General features: G+C 38.9%; 1 protein-coding gene across 1 annotated transcript; it reads left to right on the forward strand.

The window, feature by feature from the left end:
- The first annotated feature begins 17,845 nt into the window (after positions 1-17,845).
- LOC137293757 (uncharacterized) lies at positions 17,846-20,189 on the forward strand. Its single transcript, XM_067824470.1, has 2 exons — positions 17,846-18,024; positions 18,541-20,189. The coding sequence occupies exon 2, from the start codon at positions 18,599-18,601 to the stop codon at positions 19,709-19,711; it is 1,113 nt and encodes a 370-aa protein (XP_067680571.1). The 5' UTR covers positions 17,846-18,024; positions 18,541-18,598; the 3' UTR covers positions 19,712-20,189.
- Positions 20,190-24,514: the final 4,325 nt, after the last annotated feature.

Genomic DNA, 24,514 nt, shown 5'->3' on the forward strand with positions numbered 1-24,514 from the left:
TCGTGGGCAGATCCAGATGTTAAATACTGGGGATGTCCTCCAGTGCACAGTGGACGCCATTCCATGGACTTAACACTCCTGATCAACTGACGTGGATATCACTAACGGTTTATCCTTCCTTCATGGCCATTCAACGTGATGGCTTTATTCACCTAACGGAGTGTGACTACAAAGGTGAAATAAAGCGTCATTAATCATGAATGCATGTAGGATATTTGCATAAACAAAGATGGTGACGTGCTCCAAAACACAATGAGCATGGCATGATTAGTTTTGAGACTGTTCTAAACATTTTGAAAGTGACATTTGCGAATTATTTGCGTTCATCGAGTCGATTCCTATATGAAAAGGGAGAGTGTGTTTTATGGTGTGATGTCGATTTCCAGTACAGGTCAAGACGTAGTTTACAGCTCCCCGTGTGAACTGAGACAACGCCTAAGGCGTTAAAGTAACGGTCTATTTGTTGAGACTGATTTTTATGTAAGTCGTAAATCAATCGTTCTTGTACTACAACATGCCAGATTTTACGACCCTCTTATGATTCTTAATGTCAGCGGAATGCACTATGTAACATACGCACACACACACACACGCACACACACACACGCACACACAACACATAACACACAATCACACACACAATCACTCACAAACAACACACAAAAACACAAAACACACACACAACACAAACACACAGACACACACAAAAACACAATACACACACAACACACAACACACAACACAAACACACACAAAATCACACACAACACACAGACACACACACAATCACACACAAAACACAAAAAAAAAGAACACAAAAAAAACACACACAAGGGGCCACACGCTATGTCATTTAGTGTCTAGTCAAAACCTTTCTTGCTCGTATCGACGCTACACAGTCTTCGACAAATTTAATTAAAATTTGGTTTCGCAGAAATTGTATCAGAAATTGAAATAGTCTTTAATACAGAATGTGCACTTGCCATACAGAACACTGAACAATGTCCATAGCATTCTCATCCAATATGCATACTTGGTTTATCTGGCCGGCATCATGTGACAAATCTGATTGACCAAAATATTATATACCTCTTTAGGTTTATCTTTTGCATGAAAGTAATCACATTGCCTTTAAATTAAATATACCAAATCCTATATTCATTTCCTGATTAAAGTCAGCTTGAATATTTTATCGACAGTGAAGGTTTTGTAGAATTTTAGATAAATAAACGTGAGATTAAGTGAGTTTTTACTGAAAATGTTATATCTTTCAAAATCTTTTGATTATGAGGATACATCCTTTATTCTAGAAAAGTTTGATCCCTAACATCGATGGCAGCAAATAAGACGGTGACAACATCGTAGCTTATGCGGTGGTGAAGGCAGCTTCTGGAAGAGTAGCTAAAAGGTAACCGTCCATTAAAAAACATCAACTATTTTTCACAGGAATACAGTTTGTGAGAACAATTTCTTTCATTCCCCACCACGGTATTTTTGTAAAGCTGTCACGTACATATGTGTAAGTTATGATAGTCATACTTTCGAAGCAGAAATTTATGTTTTGCTTTCCTGTGGGATATAGCTCTTTGATATATAATTTGCTGTTGTAAACATGTCCTTTAGAAGAGTAAACATATTGTCACCATTCATTTAAATATGTCAAGATGGTTTGATATATTAGATCATGGAAACGATTTGTAAATATTGATTTTGCTAATAGCGGTGTAAAACCATATTCATTCGCTTAGTGATTCATCGCTTTTGAACATATTTTTAGAGATGCTGTACAAAGCAATATTCATTTATTGATTCTGTAACGGGAATGTGATCTAATGATTGGGAGGGCTTTTAGCCGTATACTATTAAATATCACAACGAATAATGGCGGATAACCCAGAGATATAGGAAAGGACCAATCTGCATTATTTTATCAGAACTCTTTTACAATGACATATATGAATAACACATATTACGTTATCATTTTGTCGCATTTTTCTCTGTTGGGTATATTTGGATTAGAGTGTTATATATACATTGCGACGAGAGGGCAAAAGCTTCCTATTTCCACATGTGAACTCGTTAGTAAGAGCGCGTTTGCCTGAATGCCAATGCACGTGCATGTGTTTAACTGACGATAATTCTAATTGAATTTCGAAATTAAAATTTAAACTTTACCGTTTTCGTTTACCCTTGCTAATGAAGATTGGTTAAAGAGCAATATATATATATATATATATATATATATATATATATATATATATATATATATATATATGCCATATTTTTCTCTTAATTAATGTTAGTTGGCTAACTAAGAAGAGTTATATTAAGGAATATTTTTCATTTCATCTCCGAGACATTGATCAATCGGCAATATCGGCGATCTCAGTATACTCAGAGCCTGATCTCAGTATACTGCAATTTATCTTAGCCCTCTTTAAATTTTCATTTCTCATAAATATAGTACATAAATTTAAGTCACCGACACAAACTACTCACATGTGAACTGAATCTGTGACAAGGTGATACGTGTTCATAATTATGTACCACCACAAATATGCAGGCGCGAAGTAAAGTGCTTAATTCCATGAAAAAAAACAGAAGAAACCTTGTAATGAAAAGAATTTACACATTAACATCTCAAACCAATTTCTCATGTCCACAACGGCGTCCTCACCCCGTCATCCCTGCTACCTATTCTCGACCCCGCTCGTTTCTTTCGCCTATAGCTCATGCAAGTCAAAAGTTCATCCGCAGCGAGAGGATAGAATTTCCAATAAAAGTCGACGTCTTATTGATTTTTATCTGTCGCCAAGACAAAAAAAAACACTGGACGCTGTTTTTTTCTCCTTGGCTGGAGTACAATAGAGATGACCGGATGTATCACAGAGCTAGTGATTGAGGGCAGTTATGGAAGCAAGTGCAGCTGCATGTCAATATCACATGTCAATATCACATGTCAATAAAACATGTCAGTCTTCTCAAACTGCAATTTCACGGCTGATGGTACTTTTGTGCTCTGAATACCGATGTCATCGAAATAGAATTCCCAGACAAAGCATTTTCCCGAAATTGGCGGTATATTCTATTTGTTTCCACCCGGTCAATTTCATTATGCATTATACATGCATTTGAAATACCACAGGACTGTCCATTTTCAATAATTCAATAACTTTCCATAAGAAGTCGGTTCTACCGCACTGTTCGAATGACTACAAATATAGTGAGCATGATAATGTACCAATGGGGTCACACACAAGAGGCTCTGTCAGATTCTGTGTCTTTATGGCCCTGGTGTAAATAGTGTAACATACAAAATATGAACGGAATGGTGTTAAATCTCATGTAATAATACCATCATTAAAATGTTAAATTTAAACTAAAAATCGTTGTTACAATAGAGGTTAATGCTATAAATGTAAAAAAATGGGAAACATTATGTTTCGTTGATCACTATTCAAATGCCAGTCGTGCATCCAACGTACTGTAGTAAATCATTGTACCACCGTTGTCGGTATGTTTGTGAAAATAACTCATAAACATCTAACTTATGTATTTATGTAAAAATGAATGATATACATCTATGGACAGTGTGAAAGAATACAGCATCCAAGCTAAAATGTTTCCAAGCTATATTTGACATAACTTCACTACCGTCCATATAACATTTGTAATTGCATGCTTATGTAAGTAAATCACTTAGATGAATTTTGTTGAACAAACAGACATAGTGATTTATTAACACGCGCTTGTAATATAGTCATCAGCTTTAGATATATAGCTTTCACAGAATGGAAAAGAACAAAACAAGACGCAGTAGTATACAACACAATGTACATGTATTGCACAACACACCCGTTGGGAAAACACACACAGACGAACGCACGCATGCGCGCCCCTTCGGATAGACATGCAACACAAACACACACATATGATAGAGCAAAGAAATACACATGCATGTTTATTGTTATGCAACAGACGTAGTAATAATGCTTAGTTTGGTTTCTCATTACACTACGCGGCCTTTACGTTCCTTTTATGTTTTGGTTTGTTTTGTTTTTGTTTTGTTTTTGTTTTGTTTTTTAGGGGGGGGGGTTGTTGTTGTTGTTTTGTTTTTTTTTTGTTGTTGTTGTTTTTTGGGGGAGGGGGGTTCTTGCAACTTGCTTTGCGCATTCTTTAGGGGGTCCATAATAGATTTTAAAATTGTAATTTTATGACTATTGATTATTTCCTCGTTTTTATTACCAAAATTATTAAATACCGTGTATCACTATATTAGTTTTAAATATGGCAAGTCTGATATAGATTCTGTAGGTTTTATTGCACGGCATGCCAAATAAATATTTCATCTAAAATGCGTTGGGAATATTTCAGTGGCATTATTCTAAAGCCATCTTCATCCCTCCTATTGCAGTATTGTACTAGTTATTGATCTGTGAATATTTGATCTGAAATACCTTGCATTTCACTGATCCAAAATGAAAAAATATACATATACAATGTTGCTAGTCTACAGTAGACTATTAGTATGTTTCATAGAATTGAAAAATGTAGAAAAAAGCATGTAGCTATGTTTTTTGCTATTTTAGTGCGACATATGTTTCAGTTTATCAAGAACTAGATCTTTTAAAATAATGCACTTGAAGTACTGAAAACAAGAACTACATACATTGGAATCGATACTAGTTCTAGTATGTTCCACCCTCCATCGTGCCCATTCTTGGCACAACGATGTTCCGCATGGAACACCAGCTGTACAGACTGCGAACACTTCATGAATACTCAAGTTCAAAACAGTAGTACTACCATTACCACAAGTCGCGAGTTGTTTTAGATAAAGTCGCAGCTTTTTCCTCTCCGATTCTTTTCTTTGATATACCAGCTGGTTCTATGTATAATATCCTCAAATTAACAAACACATTTGCATTATTTATTTCGGTGAAGACGTTTGAAATATATGACGTAACGAAATGGTTGACATATACACAACGAAATATACTGGCGTTTGTTGGTGAGACGGGAATAGTTGTATTAGAGGTCGGAATCAATGAAAATGAGAAATATTTGGTCTCACATTGGCGCATACAATGACTGTCTAAAAGAGGAAGAGTGACATGTTAATAATTTCTTAATCATACATGGAATAACACACGCACACAATATCACTTTGTTCATAGAGCACACGTGAAGATACGCGCACACACACACACACACACACACACACACACACACACACACGCACACAATATCACTTTGTTCATAGAGCACACGTGAAGATACGCGCACACACACACACACACGCACACACACACACACACACACACGCACACAATATCACTTTGTTCATAGAGCACACGTGAAGACACACACACACACACACACACACACACGCACACAATATCACTTTGTTCATAGAGCACACGTGAAGATACGCACACACACACACACACACACACACACACACACACACACAAACACACACACACAAACACAGCCATGCGTTCAGGTTATTTGTTTAGTGTGCAGGGTAAAGACATAGAAAGGCACACACAAATGCATAAATACTCTCCAAAATATGTCTTAATTACGACACAAAAATCAGGTAAGTTCGGTGTTGTTAAGGTTATTTCCCAAGCCATGGGATTCGACAAACATATTCAACATGGAAATATTTTATTATATCTTATTGATGACGTTATTGATTCATATAATTACATTTATTTGATTTTACAGTAACGTCAACAGAGACGTGGTCTATATATTATAAGTAAGAAAGGTCCATTAATAATTCCAAAAACACATCAATTGCCCGACGAACGTTGTTGCAGTAGTATGCTTCTATAATTTCTATAATGTTGATGTTTACTTCCATAAATACTACGAAAACAGTTGATGAATGCCTTGAATTATCTTGACTCACGTTGCGAACAGTTTTACCGTTACAGTGCAACGATGATGACAAAACAACAGATAACAATAGATGACCTTGTACAGACGTATACCTATTATGAGAATGCAAATGCTGATTTGTTTTGACATTATTGCTTGGAATTATTAAATACTGACCTTTTTTAATGGTCTTAAAGCATAAAAGTGTATAGACATGTCGTCAGCCGCTAGTTAGCCTAAAAACGTTATTGTACAGGTCTTGTCTTTCCACCCAGAAAGAAAGAGGGGGGGTGGAGAGAGAGAGAGAGAGAGAGAGAGAGAGAGAGAGAGGGAGGAAGAAGCCCACAACACACCACCCCCTTGTTAAATTAGGTGGTTCTTTATATGGCAATTTTTACCATTCAAATAAATTATGGGTGAGTGATTTTAGTTTTACGCCACACTCAGCAGCATTCCAGCTACACGGCGACGGTCTGTATACAAACAAGTCTGGATCGGACAATCCAGTGATCAACAGCATGATCGTCGATCTGCGTCGATCTGCGTCGATCTCCGCAAGTCAGCGAGGCTAACCACCTGATCCCGTTAGTCGCCTTTTACGCCAATCATAGTCCTTCTGTGGCAAGCACGGATTACTGAAGACCCGTTCTACCCCGTATCTTCACGTGTCTTCAAATTATGAAAACAGTGATATTTGTAATCTGGATTCAAGAGGAAACAACAGCTCCAGCGTAATATCGAAAACGTGGCGGTGACGCTGTACAAGGATACTGATGCGGTGATACAGCTGAACGATATTGTTTCATGTATAACATTATCATATACGAGCATATCGCACGTGTTTATCTATACGCGTGTACATTTCAAAATGTGTCAATCAAAAAGTGAAATGTGTTCGGGATATGATCACATGTCTTGGCAAAAAGATTTCCCTATGCGTTGAGACGTATACGAAGAAAATAGGCGGTAGGAAAGATCAAAAAGATATCTGGTGGTGTTATCGATTTCTCTCCGGTGTACGTTCACGTATATCAGCCTTTTGGTTTCCCCAGCTGACACGTTGGAATGCGTGTATATCATACGTAGCTTTGAGCTTTGATTATATATACTGGCATGAGAGCGTCGTTTGACATCGACTTTCAGTTTACAGCTATTTAGGATGGCTATTGGCAGTACTGAATGTTGTGCGATGGATGTATAGCAATACTAGGCAAGTCTAGATAAGCAGACTAAGGACCTCAATCAATTATTTATCATTGTTCTTTTTAAAATGTATTTGTGTCATTTGAATTATTAATGTTTACCTTACAGACTTGTGCAAGTCTAGATGACTATTAGCCTTGCTCCAAGACTGTATTCAAAGCTGAACCCATGGGTGAAAAGTATAATTCTATCTTTCGAAGAAATAAGTCTAGATAAGCGCACTAATGACCGCAGTCTGTTATCTGTTATATTTTAGAAATTATCGTTTAAACTGTTAATTATTACCTCAGTGTTTGTTCAAGTCTAGACGACTATGTCTTTCAGGCTCCGTCTTTAGTGTTGGTGGTGGTGACGTGAAGATGTGTCGCCTTTAGTTTGTTTTACACAATCCATACAATAAATATGGGTAAATAATTATTAGATTAATTAGTTCACTGTTAGATTAATTCAAGCTGGTATTTTGGACAAGGGAATATTGATGTGGCTATACTACCTATTTATGACAAATTATGCAATGTTTCTGTGTAGATTAAGCAATGGATATCGACCTAATGATACAACAACGAGTGGTGACGAGTACGACCACATTGCTTGATAAGATTCTTGATAACGATGGCATCATCTACACGGAAACGTCGCATACACATCCCCTGGCGATTGAACTAACCCCCTGTTGTTCATCGCACCAACGTCTAAATGCATCTTAAACTTCGAAGTTATACGGGTGTTTTCTTTAGTTTTTTGACGTATCTGATGGGTTTCCCGACTTTTTGGTAGAAGTTGTTGTTTGTGTTATTATTTGTTTGCTTGTTTGCTTGTTTGTTTAACTATCTATTGCTTAACTATCCGCCCGTCTATTATCTATTATGTATTTACCGTTCATTCATTTTAGTGGGTGAGGTAATACTTCGCATGTCTCATTAGTCTTTGTATTTGGTCGCTTCTTATAACATATCTCTTTATAACATGATACGTGTGTGTGTGTGTGTGTGTGTGTGTGTGTGTGTGTGTGTGTATGTGTGTGTAAATAGGTGATTTCCTGTAAATAAGTGTATAAATAATAAATACGTATAGAAGAAATATCTGGAGTCATCATATACATACTTACATACATACATACATACATACATACATACACAAACATGCACGTATGCATGCATGCATACATACACACATACATGCATGCATCCATGCATACATTTACATACATACATACATACATACATACATACATACATACATACATACATACATACATACATACATACATACATACATACATACATACATACATACATACATACATACATTGGGTAGGAAGTAGGTCTTGTGTTACTCCTTTGTTCAGGTGTTCTGTTATTCAAATAACAGTGGCCTGCCCAACGACTCTAACTGGGTCACATTAGTCACGTTACGTTAGCCAACACAAATGTTTGCTTAACGTGCTCCACAGCAATGCCCATTACGACCAAGGGTGTGACGGCTTATCAATACCTGGCTTCATGACTGATGGAAATGGAAATATTTCAAGCATTCCCCATTCTCCAAAGCAATAGCTACATACAAAGCCACGTATTGAATACCCAGCCTCGTAAGAAATACAGCGACATAGATAAGAGGGACGTCCGGTATTGTATAACAGCTTTACAAATATGTGTGCATATATTGATTACAAAAACAAGTACGGACAGATGTTAGACGCCGTATGGACTCACGTCTTGAATCATGTCTTCCCAGCGTTTTGAAACAAAGACATCGACTCAAGGAGAACGTTGCGCGTACTCGGTTGCTGGCTGCCATATGAAATGAATGCTATCAACCATGAAACGTCATGGTCCACCGACTTCCCTGAAATAAACAGGGACAGAGTTCGTCACGCAATCCGGCTCGAAATTCACGATCAGCGTGATCTTTGTTCGGGCAGCCTTACGAAACTAAGTGACGTTTATCGGGAAGAGTCTCTGAGCGTCATTAACGTGGGATGGAATGTTTCACCTACCGGTATATATGTCATATTGCTAAATTGCGCCACTGGCTGAGTGATATAAATAACAGTTGTACATCAACACATGAATTCCGTGTAGATTTGTACGCCGTGGTGTTTACCGACTTGCCCGTAACATCAATGTCACGTGGATTGATTGCAGATCAGCGCTTAGGAAGAGAAAAAAGACATCGACCGTGACGACAGCTTATACCTCCTCTCTCTCTTTAAAAGGGGAGAATGGATTTCACTGAAAGCGTAGGTGTGAGATTAATTCGCTGTAATATCCGGTATGACAAGGAAGTCAATCAAGGATATCGAGAAACTGCGTTAACGTTGTCTTTTCCTCCAACTCCCTCTCCTCCTCCTCCTCCTCCTCCTCACCATCATCATCATGACCACCACCACACCACCACCATCACCATCATCTTTATCATCATCATGATTACCACACCACCACTACCATCATCGTCATCGTCATCGTCATCATAATGATCACCACCACCACCACTACCATCATCATTATCGTCATCATCATCATCATCATCAGCAGCAGCAGCAGCAGCAGCATCGTCGTCGTCGTCGTCGACATCATCTTTTTGCTACAAAGCAAAACAGCAAAGGGCGATTTAGTCGATACTGATGAACAGGCATGTGTATTTTTTTTAATTGAGGTGGGCATTGAATGGTCGCCGCTTTTAGCAATATTCCAGCAATATCGAGGTGAAGGACACCAGAAATAGGCCTCACATAATGTATCTTTATGGGGAATCCAACCCGAGTCTTCAACGTGAGGAGCGGACACTTAAACCACTAGGCTACCCCATCCTGTTGTGTAGTAAGTTGACACAGTAACAGGAAAACATGTGGAGGTGTTCTCGGTTCAGGCGTACTAGAATTTTTTATATGCACACTTGGCGTTGGGGTAGCCTATTAGTTAAAGCTTTCTCTCGTCGCGCCGAGGATCTTGGTTCTATTCGCCACATGGAGTGGAGTGCGACGCCAAACAGCAACTTAACCAAACCAAAACCTACGTGGCTACAATGTGCGAAACCCATTTCTGGTTTTCCCCGTCGTTATATTGCTGAAATACTGCTAAAAGCGGCACAAAACTAAGCTCACTCACTCACTTAATATGCACGTGTTATCGAAATAGAGAATACTGGAATAGTAAATGTGTGTATGTTATCGCACATGCGATACCTATGTTCTGCACTTGTTATCAGAAGTTAGGTTCCGGAGTAGAAAAACTGTGCGTTCCTTACCAGTATCGGTAACGCTATCGTATTAGGATAGTATATTATGCACCTGTTATCTGCAGATAGGGTCTGAAAGAGGGATAAAATGATATACTAGTAAGTTGATGCCATACTTAAGTAGTTGTATATTTGCAAATGTTATTAGTTGATGCACTTCTAGAGTTTTATATATATCTATATGGTGAAGAGTAAGTAAGTGAGTAGGTTTAGTTTTAGGCCCTTTAGCAATATTCCGGCAGATTACAGCGGGATAAATCGGAAATACGCTTAACACATTGTACATGGTTGGAAATCGAACGTGGGTCTTCGACGTGACGAACGAACGCTTCTGTCGAAATTATCCATAGTCAGAGACAAAGCGTTAGTCTGGGCCCGAGCTACGACGATATTAAGTCAATTTTGAGAATGGGGTAATCTGTCTTACAGTCCCTGAAATACATTATATTCCTTACAGCCAAGCCCTCTCTGCAACGCTAAATGAAGTAACTCTAGATTCCCTCTGAATCTCTTGTCTCCCTGGGGCTGCTTTTCAATTTATATGGTTTAGTTTGTTCATTATCTTTATTGGGGAAAATATCATTAACATCCCACTCTCATTCTCTTTCATAAGAAAACTAACATTAACATCCCACTCTCATTATCCTAATAGGGAAAATAGCATTAACATCCCACCTTTGTTCTCCTTATTAGGGAAAATATCATGAAAATCCCACCCTTGTTCTCTTTATTAGGGAAAATATCATGAAAATCCCTCCCTTGTTCTCTTTATTAGGGAAAATAACATGAACATCCCCCCCCACCCCCCACCCCTCGTTCTCTTTCACATGGAAATATCAACAACACTCGCCGTTCAAAAAAAAGATTGAAAACCAACAATTGTAAATGAGTATAAATACACATTTATCAAATCATATTGCGTTTTTAAAAATACCTGGTTAATATTATGTATAGTTTCCTTATTGGATCTTCGCCTATCAGCGCCAGTTCAAACGTGGTACATTTCATTTGTATGTGTCCTGTGCCAAACATGATGAACCGTAGTTAGATGAAATATTACTATATAACTGAAGTATTGTGGGAAGTTACGCTAACAATACAGTTACACGCTCCAACCTGCATATGTTGTCTGTAAATATGGTGTTACGGCGTTAGAAATGTGTATATTTTTTAATATTTTCAAAAAAATACGGTTCATAAAAAACGTTCAATACAGTGTGGTAAACCGCCGTGGCCATAGAAACTACCAAATGTCACCAAACCAAACACATTTGCTGCATTTCCAACTAAATTAAACTTATAATCTTGGCGACTGCTATAGATTAAACTAGAGTGAAAGCATAAACTCTCAACACAGACGCTAAGATAATAATTATAAATTATTGATAATATTAATATTTATAAATAATTAATTATGAAATGCAGCAAGATGTCATCTTTTGTCGGAGAAGCTTGATCAGCTGTCTCTGTCGAACCAAGCTATCCTTAATTTAATACGAAACTCAATCAATCACCTTATTTGAATTTATGTGAAATAATGATTGTAACCCTGCTTTTTTCAGAAGAATGAATGAGCGAGTAAGATTTAACATCGCTTTTAGAAATATTCCAGCAATTTGACGGCGGGGATACTAGAAATGGGCTTCACACGTCTAGGAAATCGAACGAAGTCCTCAGCGTGACCAGCTGACGCTTTAAACACTAGGCCACCAGAAAATGAAGAAGGGGAGGTCCAGATAAAATTAGATCATGAAATGTAAGGTGAAGCGAGACAAGTCAACAGTTTTGAGGCACCAACACGTGCACACATCAATTTATCATAAATAGTACAATAAACACATGAGTCACAAACTATTATAGCTTTAAAATCAAAAGGCCATTTGTATTTTAACAATTTGTATGACCACTTGCCTGACCACTTGTCCAACTGACAACTTACAAACTGACCCGAGACATACCTACCACCTGTGCAGTTTGATGAAATTCTTGTCAAAAGAAATTACTTCTTGTATTTCCGTTAAAAATATTCCGTCCAATAAAATGATTCATACAGTTCGCATAGATTATACAAAATCCAGAAAACACATTAATCCAGAAAACAAAACGTAATGGCACTGGAAAAAAACATTAGTAGTCATGGTAACTGAGTTAATTTGATCTGGTCATGTTACTGGACACTGCAAACTATATCTCTGACCACAGAGCATCGATGCTCATCTCAACAGAGATACTCGTCATGTGATACGTGCCACGTGACACTCATCGTTCGCCCCTTTCCAACGTAGCCTGCGAAGCATTTGACATTAACAGGACAAAAGAATACCAAAATAACAAACTCAAATTATATAAACTGGCACCCGCACTATCAATTTACTTTCAGAAAAAAACTAATTCAAGGCGTTAAACCATGTGTGTGTTGCATGTGTCGTCTACCTGAGTTGGTGAAGCGTATTTCTTCACTGGCGAGCAATTAGAATAAAACCACCAGCGAGGAAATATTGTTATCATTATAAATGTTGCATCGTTATGTGTTTGGTTTATCAATAAAGCACACTGTCATACATATTAGTATACTGTTTTGCAAGTCCAAAAAAAATAAAACATGTATAATGGTTACCATTTAATCTTCTGTCGGAAAAAAATAACACATCCGGGTAATTTCAGTTGACTTCACTTATATACTTATATATATACTGACTTGACTGGATATCTATTGTTAATGTACCTTACTGATGGGTTTCTCCTTTTATGACGATTTTAAGCTAATCGACAAATGAACGCATTAATACCACTTAAACCCGTAATTAAGGGATGGTCACGTATTGAGAGTAAGAGAAAATATATCACTGTATCACTGTATCAATACATACAAGTTTAGACAGATACAGTAAGATAAACATTAAAAACAAAATGAGAAATTTTGTCATTATCCCGTGCAGTGCCATCATTTTCAATTCCGAATTCGTTTTTGATATTATTTTCGTTTCTGTTCTATTTTAATTTGATCGTGTCATTATTGTCGTTGAACTGTAATTGTCAGTTTCATCCCATTGTTGTGTTGCTGCGGACGTTGTTGCTGTGCCACAGCTCTTATCACATGACATTACCTCGTATTGTCAAATCAAGTACTGCGATTTCTGGATGTGTTCATGAAAATGTAGAAATGAGGCTAATGATGACTGAGACGATAATGGTGATAATGATGATGACGATGATGACGACGACGACGACGACGATAATGCTGCTGCTGCTGATGATGATGATGACGATGATGACGACGAAAACTTATAGAAGTTACATATTTTCTTCATTTTCTCGGTAAAATAAAATAATACATATTTTCTAATTCAAATGTAACATCCTTTTAAGTGGGGCTTTACGACGGTACTACTAGTCTGTCAAACAGGCCCTAAAACCTATATATTCGGTAGAAGCCCCCGCAAGTCTAGAATATGTGTCAAGTCTAGATTTCCACAGTTTATGGGTTCCGTTTATTATATTTATGATTATTGTTTAAGTGTTATCTTTTTCGGTATAATATGTACATTTCATAGATAGGTGCGTGATCTACTAACTGAGTTGTATAATGAAATACACATCGTTGTACCAGACTTTGACACGATCTGGTTCTCGCTGTAACACACCTCGAAATTGATAGTACTGTACAATGTGATTTGGGCTTTTGATTCGACACATAGGATTCTACTCTTACAATTTCCTCATAAAAAGCCTACACGTTCGAAATATATGTCTGCCCTCCCCATTCCATCCTCGATATCGTTTCTCAATTCATTCGACCTAAACAGAAGCGACAACACCCTTCCCACGACCAGGAGAAATCTCTGCTAGAAGCAGAGATTGTACACTTGTGGCGGAATCGTGTGTATGTGTTTGTCCCAGCAGTATCACAGCTGTTTGTGTTTGTTGTTTGTGAACAAATCGAGTTTGGACCAGATAATCCAGTGTTTGTCCCTGTCCGAAACGATGACAGAGCACGGGTTTATGAATCACAATGCAATTCATCCTATTTTTAACATCAAGGAATTAGGAGTCTTGAGATTCCTCTAACACTCATGAGCGCTGTTGTGGAATATTTTTGTTTAAAATCATACATAACTGTGTATACGTAACTGTTTGATGCGTCTGTATACATGACAGTGAAGCATTCGTTCTCAGAATGATTAAAGCTCTCTCCGTAAACACCTGACCCTCTGACCAATGTCTTGACCGCATATGCTGAATCGTATAATGGTATAAGTAGGCGCCATTGCAAGCTCGACAAAACTTCACTCTGCTCTTACTACAACAAATCGATAATGGCTTTTGGTGACGATGAAAGATGACCAGACATGACTTATCCTGGTTGAGACACACGCCAGATAACTGTCTTTCGCGGCCCGAGAATATTTATCAAAAATCGAAATGTTAACAACAACCAGCTGCAGATAGTCAGGGGGAAACAGTTCTAGTTACAACACACGTAAACATAAACACATACAAATATGACACATCATTAATTCATTTTCATGGCCACACACACACACGCTCGATAAGGGGAGATAACCGAGTTACATCCGTTATCATTTAAACCCGTAATTAGCTGTTGTCACTATTTGCTTATACTGGTAGTGTGTTTATTGCTCGCTTCCGAGTGTACAGAATGATGCGTGTTGCGGGAGAATTTATGAATCAGAGTGGCCGAGCTCTGCATACAAATATTTGTTTCATAGAATGATAAGCTGTTGTCAACAAACATATGGTGATCAATATCTGCCTAGTCGATGAAGGTTACGACGAATATTGATTGTGACACAGATGTTAAATACATTGGATAAAACAATTGACCCATATGTGCTGTCGTTATTGGTAGCTGTAAGGATCGTTATTTTTTATTGGTATCTAAGCTACACTTGATAAAATGATCGATCCAATGTATGTCTTTTGATTCAAATATATATCGTTTAATGATAATAATTACTTAGCTTCAATAGCCTACCCCTTGATATTAGTGGAAACACTAACACGACCATTTTGACAGCCAATGAAACTATGTTGTAACGTATTCAAAACATGTGGTTTTAAATTTTCTTTTTTAAATTTATTAAACAGTTATCAAATTACATTGAAACAGCAAAAAACATTCTGTTTGTCCTTGTCCAAGCTTCCACGCCTTTTGTAACTCCCCTCTGGCAAACTGGTCTTTGGGAACCATTACGCTCGCATCCGTGCACTGTGCAAGACTGGTCAGCCGGAACGCCAGTGGTCAGTGAAGCGTCCGAACTCTTACTCTTTGAAACCCGAGTGGATATCAGCTCACTTCTCTTTCTCACACAAACACTATTCTTTTGTGTCCGTTGTCATTTCTCTTAAGTTTTCACGCACATTAAATGTTTATGTACGCTATATGAGAGTGCTAGTGCACTGAGCTTACACGTCGACACAATTTTTGTGAGATACAGTTCATTGTTTACACACAAAAATTGACAGCAATTTATGAATAAAGATTTATCTATTTTTTTTATTATTGTCGTGCTTGACATGTATCTAAGTTTATTCAATAATTATTTGTTAAATTATGTGCTACTTTAAATTTGGTAAACAAACAAAAGCATTTCATTTCCTTCTTGATGTAGTCAATAACGCGCCTCTAAAATTGCACGCGCATATTACAGTTGTTGAGGTTTTTTGGTCATTATAAGTGAGATAATTATCAAGCATTAGTCTATGAAATCCACAAGTATATTTTGTAATATCGTAAGGAATGAAAGGGGTGACTATTGGTGATTGTTGCGATAAACATATTTCGGAATGATTGACCCGTACGATAAATGTTAGTAGAACTGTCCTTCAACTTCGTACCGAGAATTATGCGAACAACTGAAAATTCATATAACTCCAGATTTGCTAATTATGTTGAAGAATGACAATGAATCAATGACAAGAACAATGTATCCTGTATCAATATTTATCAAACAGAAACAAATGAACGTGTAATTGTACATATTTGTGTTTTCTACATGCTTTGTAAGTTATTCTTTTGTAATTGCTGGCCCCGCTTTGAAAAAAATCGCGCCCGAATAAAAAAATATATAGATGAGCGACAGCAAAATAACTATCACTGCTTCATTGTACCCTGACATGATGTATTAAAAGATATAGCTACATATAAGTATTGTTCATGAAATGATTAAAAACGTTGATATGTCTTCATTTTAAATATTAACAATGTATTCAGTATACATTTGTGAGATGTATTGCGTAAAATACATTAAGATTGGTTTTTAATCCAAATTGTTTAACCTAGTAAGATGATCCCAAGGATTTCAAACAAAACAGAATTCTTAAGTTTTCAATTTTCGTAAAATTAAACATTATGATAAGTTCCTAAATTAAAAATGTCGTTTGTTTGTTTCGGTCGTTTATGTTTTTCTGTCGATCTCGAAATAGAAAATGCAATCCTTGGCTCATATTTAGATTTATGTGCTGTATTATATTTATTCATTTAGTTATAATGCAGACAACAAAAACGTATATATTCTGAACCGCAAGTTTTTACATGTTGTTAACGATTCATGCAGATCAACAGAATGTGGCATAAAATATACAATTGAGTTTCATCGCGTACAGTACCACAATGTTTGGCCTTGCTGTGAGCATAAGCATGGGTCCGAGCAGGTCAGCTGTGACTTCATGCTGTGTTGTGTTATTCGTTCAAGTCATGGTTGACTTTCACTGGCCGGGGCAAGAATTTGGGCCATGCTCGATCACCCCCAACAATCTCTTACTAGAGCTGGTCGTGTCTGACGCTACCCCTGAGGTCGCAACGAATTCCCACTCTCGCTATCTCCCGGTTATATTTTTAACTGTTAGCCTGTGGTATAACTCCCCCCTCCTCCTTCTCGCCTCGCGTGAACTCTGCATGCCCCCGCGATACTGACCAGTCCGCGATATGCAATGTGCGGTTATATGGTCAGTGCAATGTAAACACACAATGACACTGATATATAGACAGCTCACATCGAACAGTCATAAACGTGTATATAGTTACGCCGGAGCGTCATGCGAACTATCCTGTATGTCCATCGCACGGCCAGTCACGACCTGGTCAGAGCATGCAAAATCGCCACTGACCGTTCTAACAACATGAGGTAAACAACCCGCTGGAATAAACACAGCGGTCAATACAGACGTACGTCTCAATCACAACACAAACTTCACACAAACACCTTTTCTTTATAATTCATCACCACTCCTTCCTCTCTCATAATTGCGCAATACAAATAGAAACGATAAGTGTTTTCGATCTCCGCTATGTAATAGGGTCACTTCTCTGAAGTCCAAAACGAGGCTGTCACCTTTTGGCCTGTAATGCAACCACTCTGTCCTTACGCAACCTTGAAGTGCGGGACCCGTCAGCCAATGAGCGGCCTGCCCGTGATGTCAGCGGGCTTCGGCTGGACATGCCTCGTTCCGAGAAGGCCAACCCGATTGGTTAGCTAATTTTGGATTACGTGATCCTCACTGAGGGCGATTTGCGATTTGCATACATGGTACACCCTCGCGTCATTTGGGGTCAGAGAGCCAACGATAATGGACCTGTATTCACGTACATTACACCACATTGTATGGCTAACATTTCATGGCTGTGTGTGACAGAGCGATCCGGCGAAGAGGGCCCAGCGGCTAACAAAGGTACGATACAGCATTTGTTGTGATACAATCTGTCTGTTCTGTGGGCAAGCGGCCAGCAGCGCTGTCGACTAAAAGTACACATCAACTGACCCTCGTCCTGAGTGAGCCTTGAGGACGGAACAGTAATCGCTTACATAGCCTCTGATACCAGTACGTAACAACCAGTTAATGCCTCTATTTTCATTTCCCTGTTCCTACTCGACCTCTCATACATGTGGTAGTGTTTATCGTTATTCCACGTAGTGGAGCGGTGGGAAAATCCTCTTATTCATTGATCACTACTATGAGAAAACTACGGCCTTCACTCGCTGCTGATGTAGTCGTCATTACATAGTGTTATATCTCGCCCACATTCCAGTTCTTTAGACCCGAATAAAGGCAGTTTTATCAGTGCGTCACCGTGGACGGATAAGGACTGTGTGAATTGAAAAGCTAGCGTGATAGGCGAGAGTTGTGTCGTGTTTATTACGTACTGGCGCTTGAATGTATCACCATCTTGGTATGTTTTGGTTACAGCGTGAAGGCCACAAAGCTGTGTACATGGCTGTTTGCCAATAGGGGAGTGCAGGGGGAGATGGCGGAGTGCGGGAGTGATGCTGCTACGGAGGAAACGATACTGCAAGCATCACATAAATACGCCACGAACGGACACTCCCACGGAAGTAACGGTGTCGCTGATAGAGAGACATTTTCGGAGCAGGAGAAGAACATGGGAGGAGAGGACGAGAAGAAGACAATCGTGCAGGATATTCCTTTGGATTTTTCAGTGAAAAGGAAAAGTGTAGAGTCGATCTCAGAAAGTCTGACAGACGATTCTCAAGTGTCGTCAGTGAGCCCACCTGCCAGTCTTGGGTCACACGAATCGGGCCCAGAACATAAATCCAACGAAACTACCTCCAATGGTTCCCATCGGTCTTCAGACCTCGATTCCCGGGCATCATTAAGACTGTCCCCCAACTCCCTACCGATGGGCCTTGTCCCTGGGATGGGATCAGGCATGGTGCCTAATGGACATTTGCCAAATTTGCCTGGCTTTATGGACCAGAGACTGTTGCAAGGGAATAAAAATTCTCGTCCATTCAAGAACTACCCCAAAGAGGCGTTGTCGATGCCGCTGGGGTATTACGGGGTGGCAGGGATGGGTGTGCCGCAAACAGACGGACAGACATTACAGGGACTCAATTTGAGTTCCGACGAAATTATGAACATATATCAACAACAACTCCAGGTGCTTCGGGAACGAGATAAACAACTTTTAACCATGGCCAAACAGCACATGCGTGTTGAACCAACGAGCCCGACACGTATGGGTGCCAGCAGCAGCGGCAGCAGCAACAACGGAACAACGACATCGCCGCCTCTGCCCAACTGTGTGTCCCCTAAACCCCGTCTCCCCCCTCCTACTAGCCGCCCAAGTCCAATGGTATCGAGTACATCTGCCCTCACAGCGGCAGGGCGCAAGCGGCCAAGGTCCTTACCAGATGATCAAAAGGATTCCGCGTATTGGGAAAGAAGAAGAAAAAACAATGATGCTGCGAAAAGGTCTCGGGATGCAAGGCGAGCAAAAGAAGACGAAATTGCAATCCGCGCTGCCCTCCTGGAGCAAGAAAACCTCAAACTCCGAGTGGAGGTGGCTGCACTGAAAACAGAGACGGCCCGACTTCGGTGTATGTTGTATAACAGTTAGTGGATTCCTTGACCACTGGTCATCAGCCTATCTACCTCAGCAATGGACACAGGTTCGTCAGTCTACTACCTCCATCCTTGTCACGCTTTGTAACCTACATTTTGCAGGGGGTTTCATAGATATGTTTTTTGCCAATTTTATGCAAATGTCTTACGTGTTTGTTAGTCATCGCTGAATGTTTACGCAGCGGCCCCTATCCATTCATACCCTGCTGTACGAGCCGCTGAGCACTACCGGTCACGTGACCTCTCAGCTGTTCATTCATCTGTGTATGCTTCAAGACTCGACATGCCCTCTCCTGAGGTAGGTTCATCGACAGGTTGGGACACCCACTACTGAACAGCACGTGCCACCAAACTGCCGGTGGGTTTGGCACGTTGTTGTTGCCCATGTACATATAATGCATAACTACACACGATTCTCAGGGACTGGTAGACTGATCCGTGTTAAAGTCCTCAGGTGTCACACCCTCACGAAAAACCACGCCCAGTTATCATGCCCCAGCCAGCAGTGCAGTTCGTAAGAGCCACTGCGGTTCATATAATCTTGTTTTTTCTTGACTCGGGATTGAGTCACAATGAATAAGAAATAGGGCGCAACACGCAACACAAAACCAGAACCCATCCCTCTTTCTCCCCCATTCATCCGACAGGTTCATCTGGTTCGATAAATTATCTTTCCCGGGTGCAGCCAAGTGCATCCAGAACGCTTAAAATGTTAATAAGTTCGGCTTGATAGATCCATGATTCTTGAAGCTAGGTAATCTAATCGACAGGTGTAACGGAGGAAATCGACTTTAGCTAGCTATTGCCATTGATTTGTAATTTGATGTCTTTGCTTAACACGGACCTGTTGTTCCTTCCTATTTGTTATGCACGTAGATGTTCATCGTCAATCATTAACTATGCCATATTACTACGTGTGTGTTGTCATGTCCCATTTGTCCATGCGCCCTTTTGAGGTTTGTCTTCTCAGTGTCAAAGTCTTTTTCGCAGTTTTTACCAGATCAAGTGCTCCACAACTAATAAGTTTTGCGAAAATTGAATTAGTGCTCGAAGATCTCAATTTCGGTTCTCGTGTAGTTGAATTCACTTTTAAAGTGCGATTTTTCTCGAAAGGAGGACCGTTTATTTGATAAGCTTCACATCAAGTGCTAAGTATTTCTGTTTCCATTTTTTACTATGTGTATTGAGTGCTGTTGAATCTATTAGTGCTAATCAATGGTGTGTTTTGATGTAGTGTTCAATCGAATAAAACATATTCCCACAAGGTCCTGTACCATGAACAGCTGGCTGTTGCACACGTTGTAAAGTGCCACGAAATTAGGTGATATCTGATACCCCCTATAAGATGTTTAATGTGTTGCAAGACTATGCCCTTCTCCTAACAAGGCCTTATTCGCCACTTCTGTCCCCAACCATATGACAGGAGAGGTTTTAACACGGAACAGTTTATCGAGGTTTTGCATTGCAGTTGTCATGAGTGCGTAATGTTAGTATGTTGTAGGTGAATTAATATATTGGCTGGCGACCAGTGATTCATTTGTTCACATAGACCTTGTTGGTTGTTGTACGCAATCAAGCGAACAGCCATGATTATTGACGATACGGGTGTATTTTATTACGATGTTCCCAGTGCTCAACCACGGAAGCAGAACGGCACCTTGCCCACTTCCAAGTTCCAATCCAATATTCATAATTGTACACAATTCACGGTCTCATGAAGGAAGTGTTTTTAACTCAGGGTTATTATCCGAAATATACAATGTTGGATAAATTCGGATAGATACTGGTATATTTGTGTGGATACGAATAGATTGTGTTAGACGCAAGCCAATACCCTGTTTTCAGATCTGAACTGAGTAGTACTGTCAGGTGAATTATAATATTTGTGTTTTATGTAACTCGTGATGAACAGATTTTTTTCATAGATCGGTTTGAATGAGTGCTCCTGGCGACCAGCTGCAGATGTGATAATATTTTCAGAGTCGCAAGCTAAAGCACGAGTTGATTTGGTTACTCGAAACACAAGTATTTTTGGACCATCGATTGTATAGTTATTGAAATTCACTCTAGAGTAACACTGTTGTATTTATCGTAGATGTTGCTGTGTAGGTTGTTAAGGTAGCTTTCATTGTTCACATTTGTGTTTTTATAAGTGTATTGTAGTTATTTGAAAGAGAGTGTGTGTGTAAGTACTAGTGTTGGGAATTGGTTGAAATCTCATAATTGATAACTGGTTCATTACCAACGAGCAATCATCGAAACAATTTGCTTAACGTCATCTTTTAGCTTTTCCTATTCAGGTTGTTATTGTAGATATAACGTGGCACTGTGATTATTTCTTATATTTTATTTTTAAACAGCGCAAATTGCATTTGCAAATTTCATATACAATGATGCAACTTGCTACTTAAAGCGATGACTAATATATCATGAGCATTAAATTTCAGGAGTCTTCAAGAAATATTGTCATGACTTCTCTCTGAGCGAAGTGAATTTTTAAAATATTTAAACATGTTTTCAGACCCTGACAGCTTCAAAGATGTGTTATATCGTGACGTGTTTCAAACACTAAAAGATTGGCTCAAAAACCGTATGTGTTCGATTATGCAAAAGTGCGATCGATTGCTTCTTTGGTCACTGTGGCCAGTCATCGATTATTTCAATTATTCGGAACGTCACTAATAAGTACATCAATATGTGTGATTGTATGATTGGTTTTCCTCTGTTTCACTGTAATATATCATAAACTGTCGACCTGTGCTTGTCTTGTAGACCGTTCATAATCGTTGCCACACACAAGAAACCACCAAGGGTTGTGAGGAACGGTATTACGGGTAAATCAATGCATTTTATTCCAAAACGTCATATTACTTCATTTTAAGTCATACACACACAACATAGTGAACGTGCTCAACGTTTCCAACGCTTTCTAACGTATCCCTGGTAGTTGTAATAATCGAAAACAGCTGCACATGTCAACTGGTGAAAATCATATCAGTGAATTGAAATGCATAACTAATCAATAGTCTTCAACCTGGAAATCCGAGGTAACTCGTTATACCTTCTGGTCATCATAAAAATCGTTATTCTGAAACACTGAAGATAAACTTCATCATTAGTGAACATGCCCTGAAGGTTGTCATTATGACGATCCCTTCACAGCGGTTGTAACAGTGATTGTCCTCCGGGATGATACACTGCATTTATCTCTGGATTGGTTTGAAACAAACATTCTATTTCGGGGGCGTTGGGTGCGCTTTGGCTCTTGTATTCAACGTCATACTTGATTACCGTAAATGGTATTTAACTGCAACATGCTTCATGGGAAGCACCAAATGTTTTTCGAGAGATTACATCTTTTTAGTTTTTGCTCGTACTTTTCCTTTAGTAATCAGTCTGTTAGACAAATCATGTTTACCCAACTGCGGTCTGTCACTGTGACACTTGTCCTCTCGGCAATTCATATTGTTAAGCACGTACATTCGTACAGAACAACTCCCCTTCTAATATTTTCTGAAATGGAGATGCTATTTTGTATACAACTTGATTACTGATGTACCAGCATTCATGAGACTAACCACACCAAGGGGCCTGCGCTAGTTACTGTGTTTGTGTCGTTGTAGTACTGTTTCATTGCAATGGTTATTTTATTTGTGTCACTGCCAATTTGGGCAATTGCCTGTGTTAATTAGTATAGTAGCAGTGGTAAGCTCTGCAGTTGTAATAAGTTGTCTGACTGACAGCTTCTGTCGTACACACTATCTACCTCACGACTACACCCATGGGCAGCTGGTGTTGGGGGCTTTCAAAGTAATATTGTTATTCCACCTGCTGTCCATGGAAATGTGTCACAGTCCCAATGTCTGCTCGCTGTCCTCATTTTGTTCTCAGGGAATTACATCATATGTAGTGATGCTATGTACATTATCATTGTGTGTATCCACTCGCACCAAGGGCGTGAGAATTACACACCACTGTGTTTATTATGTATTCATTGAATGTGTGTACATGTATATTGCACTGTCACTTTGAATTTCAAGGTTACTACTTGTTTTGTACATTTTCTAAAAAATATCCACGTTTCAAGTTATTGTCCTTACTGTTATGGATTTACCGATGACATACAAAATGCTGGTTTGGTTTTTCAAATTTATTGCTCTAGAAAACCATTTCCCTCGTTACCTAGGAAACCGGCTCACCGATGTGTCCGCATGTTGTCGTGTTCTTGTTTTGTAATTTTAATCTACGTCACTTAATATCCACCACTGACGCAAACGAGTCCACAAATATCTTCTTGAAATGAATTTGGCTGAAAGCATTCCAAGTTAAATGCGGCATAGAAAATAGATATTAAGACTTTCACCGACCCATAAAGGGATGTATTGTGATTGGAGCTTGATAAGTTGTCGTTATGAAAGTAGTCTCGTAAACAACTAAGTAAAGAAACTTCAAAACATGTGTCGTCATATGATAGGTGACGTCAACTAAATATTCCCTATACATCTCCCTCTTTTGAATAATATATACGTGAAATATTTTTCGTCTCCAGTCTCTGCGTATAAATCGATCAATCCTATTGATGCATGTGGTTCATTAACAAAACGCATAATTCGACTTGGAATTTTAAAGTACTATGGATTTGTATTGGCTGCTTGGTCGACTACTTGTGAAAGGTCATAGAAAGTTCATGTTAAGGATTCATGCAGCAGTACTGAAATGCAAGATAACTGAACACATGTGTTGAGAAAATCAATGTCAGCAGGTGTGATATCCAACACATGGTGAGTGTTTGCGGTCA

This window comes from Haliotis asinina, chromosome 8, assembly GCF_037392515.1.
Source record: "Haliotis asinina isolate JCU_RB_2024 chromosome 8, JCU_Hal_asi_v2, whole genome shotgun sequence".
Taxonomy (NCBI): domain Eukaryota; kingdom Metazoa; phylum Mollusca; class Gastropoda; order Lepetellida; family Haliotidae; genus Haliotis; species Haliotis asinina.

What these genes read in the sequence shown, in the direction of transcription:
- LOC137293757 (XM_067824470.1), top strand. Translation starts at nt 18,599, where the DNA reads ATGGCGGAGTGCGGGAGTGATGCTGCTACGGAGGAAACGATACTGCAA.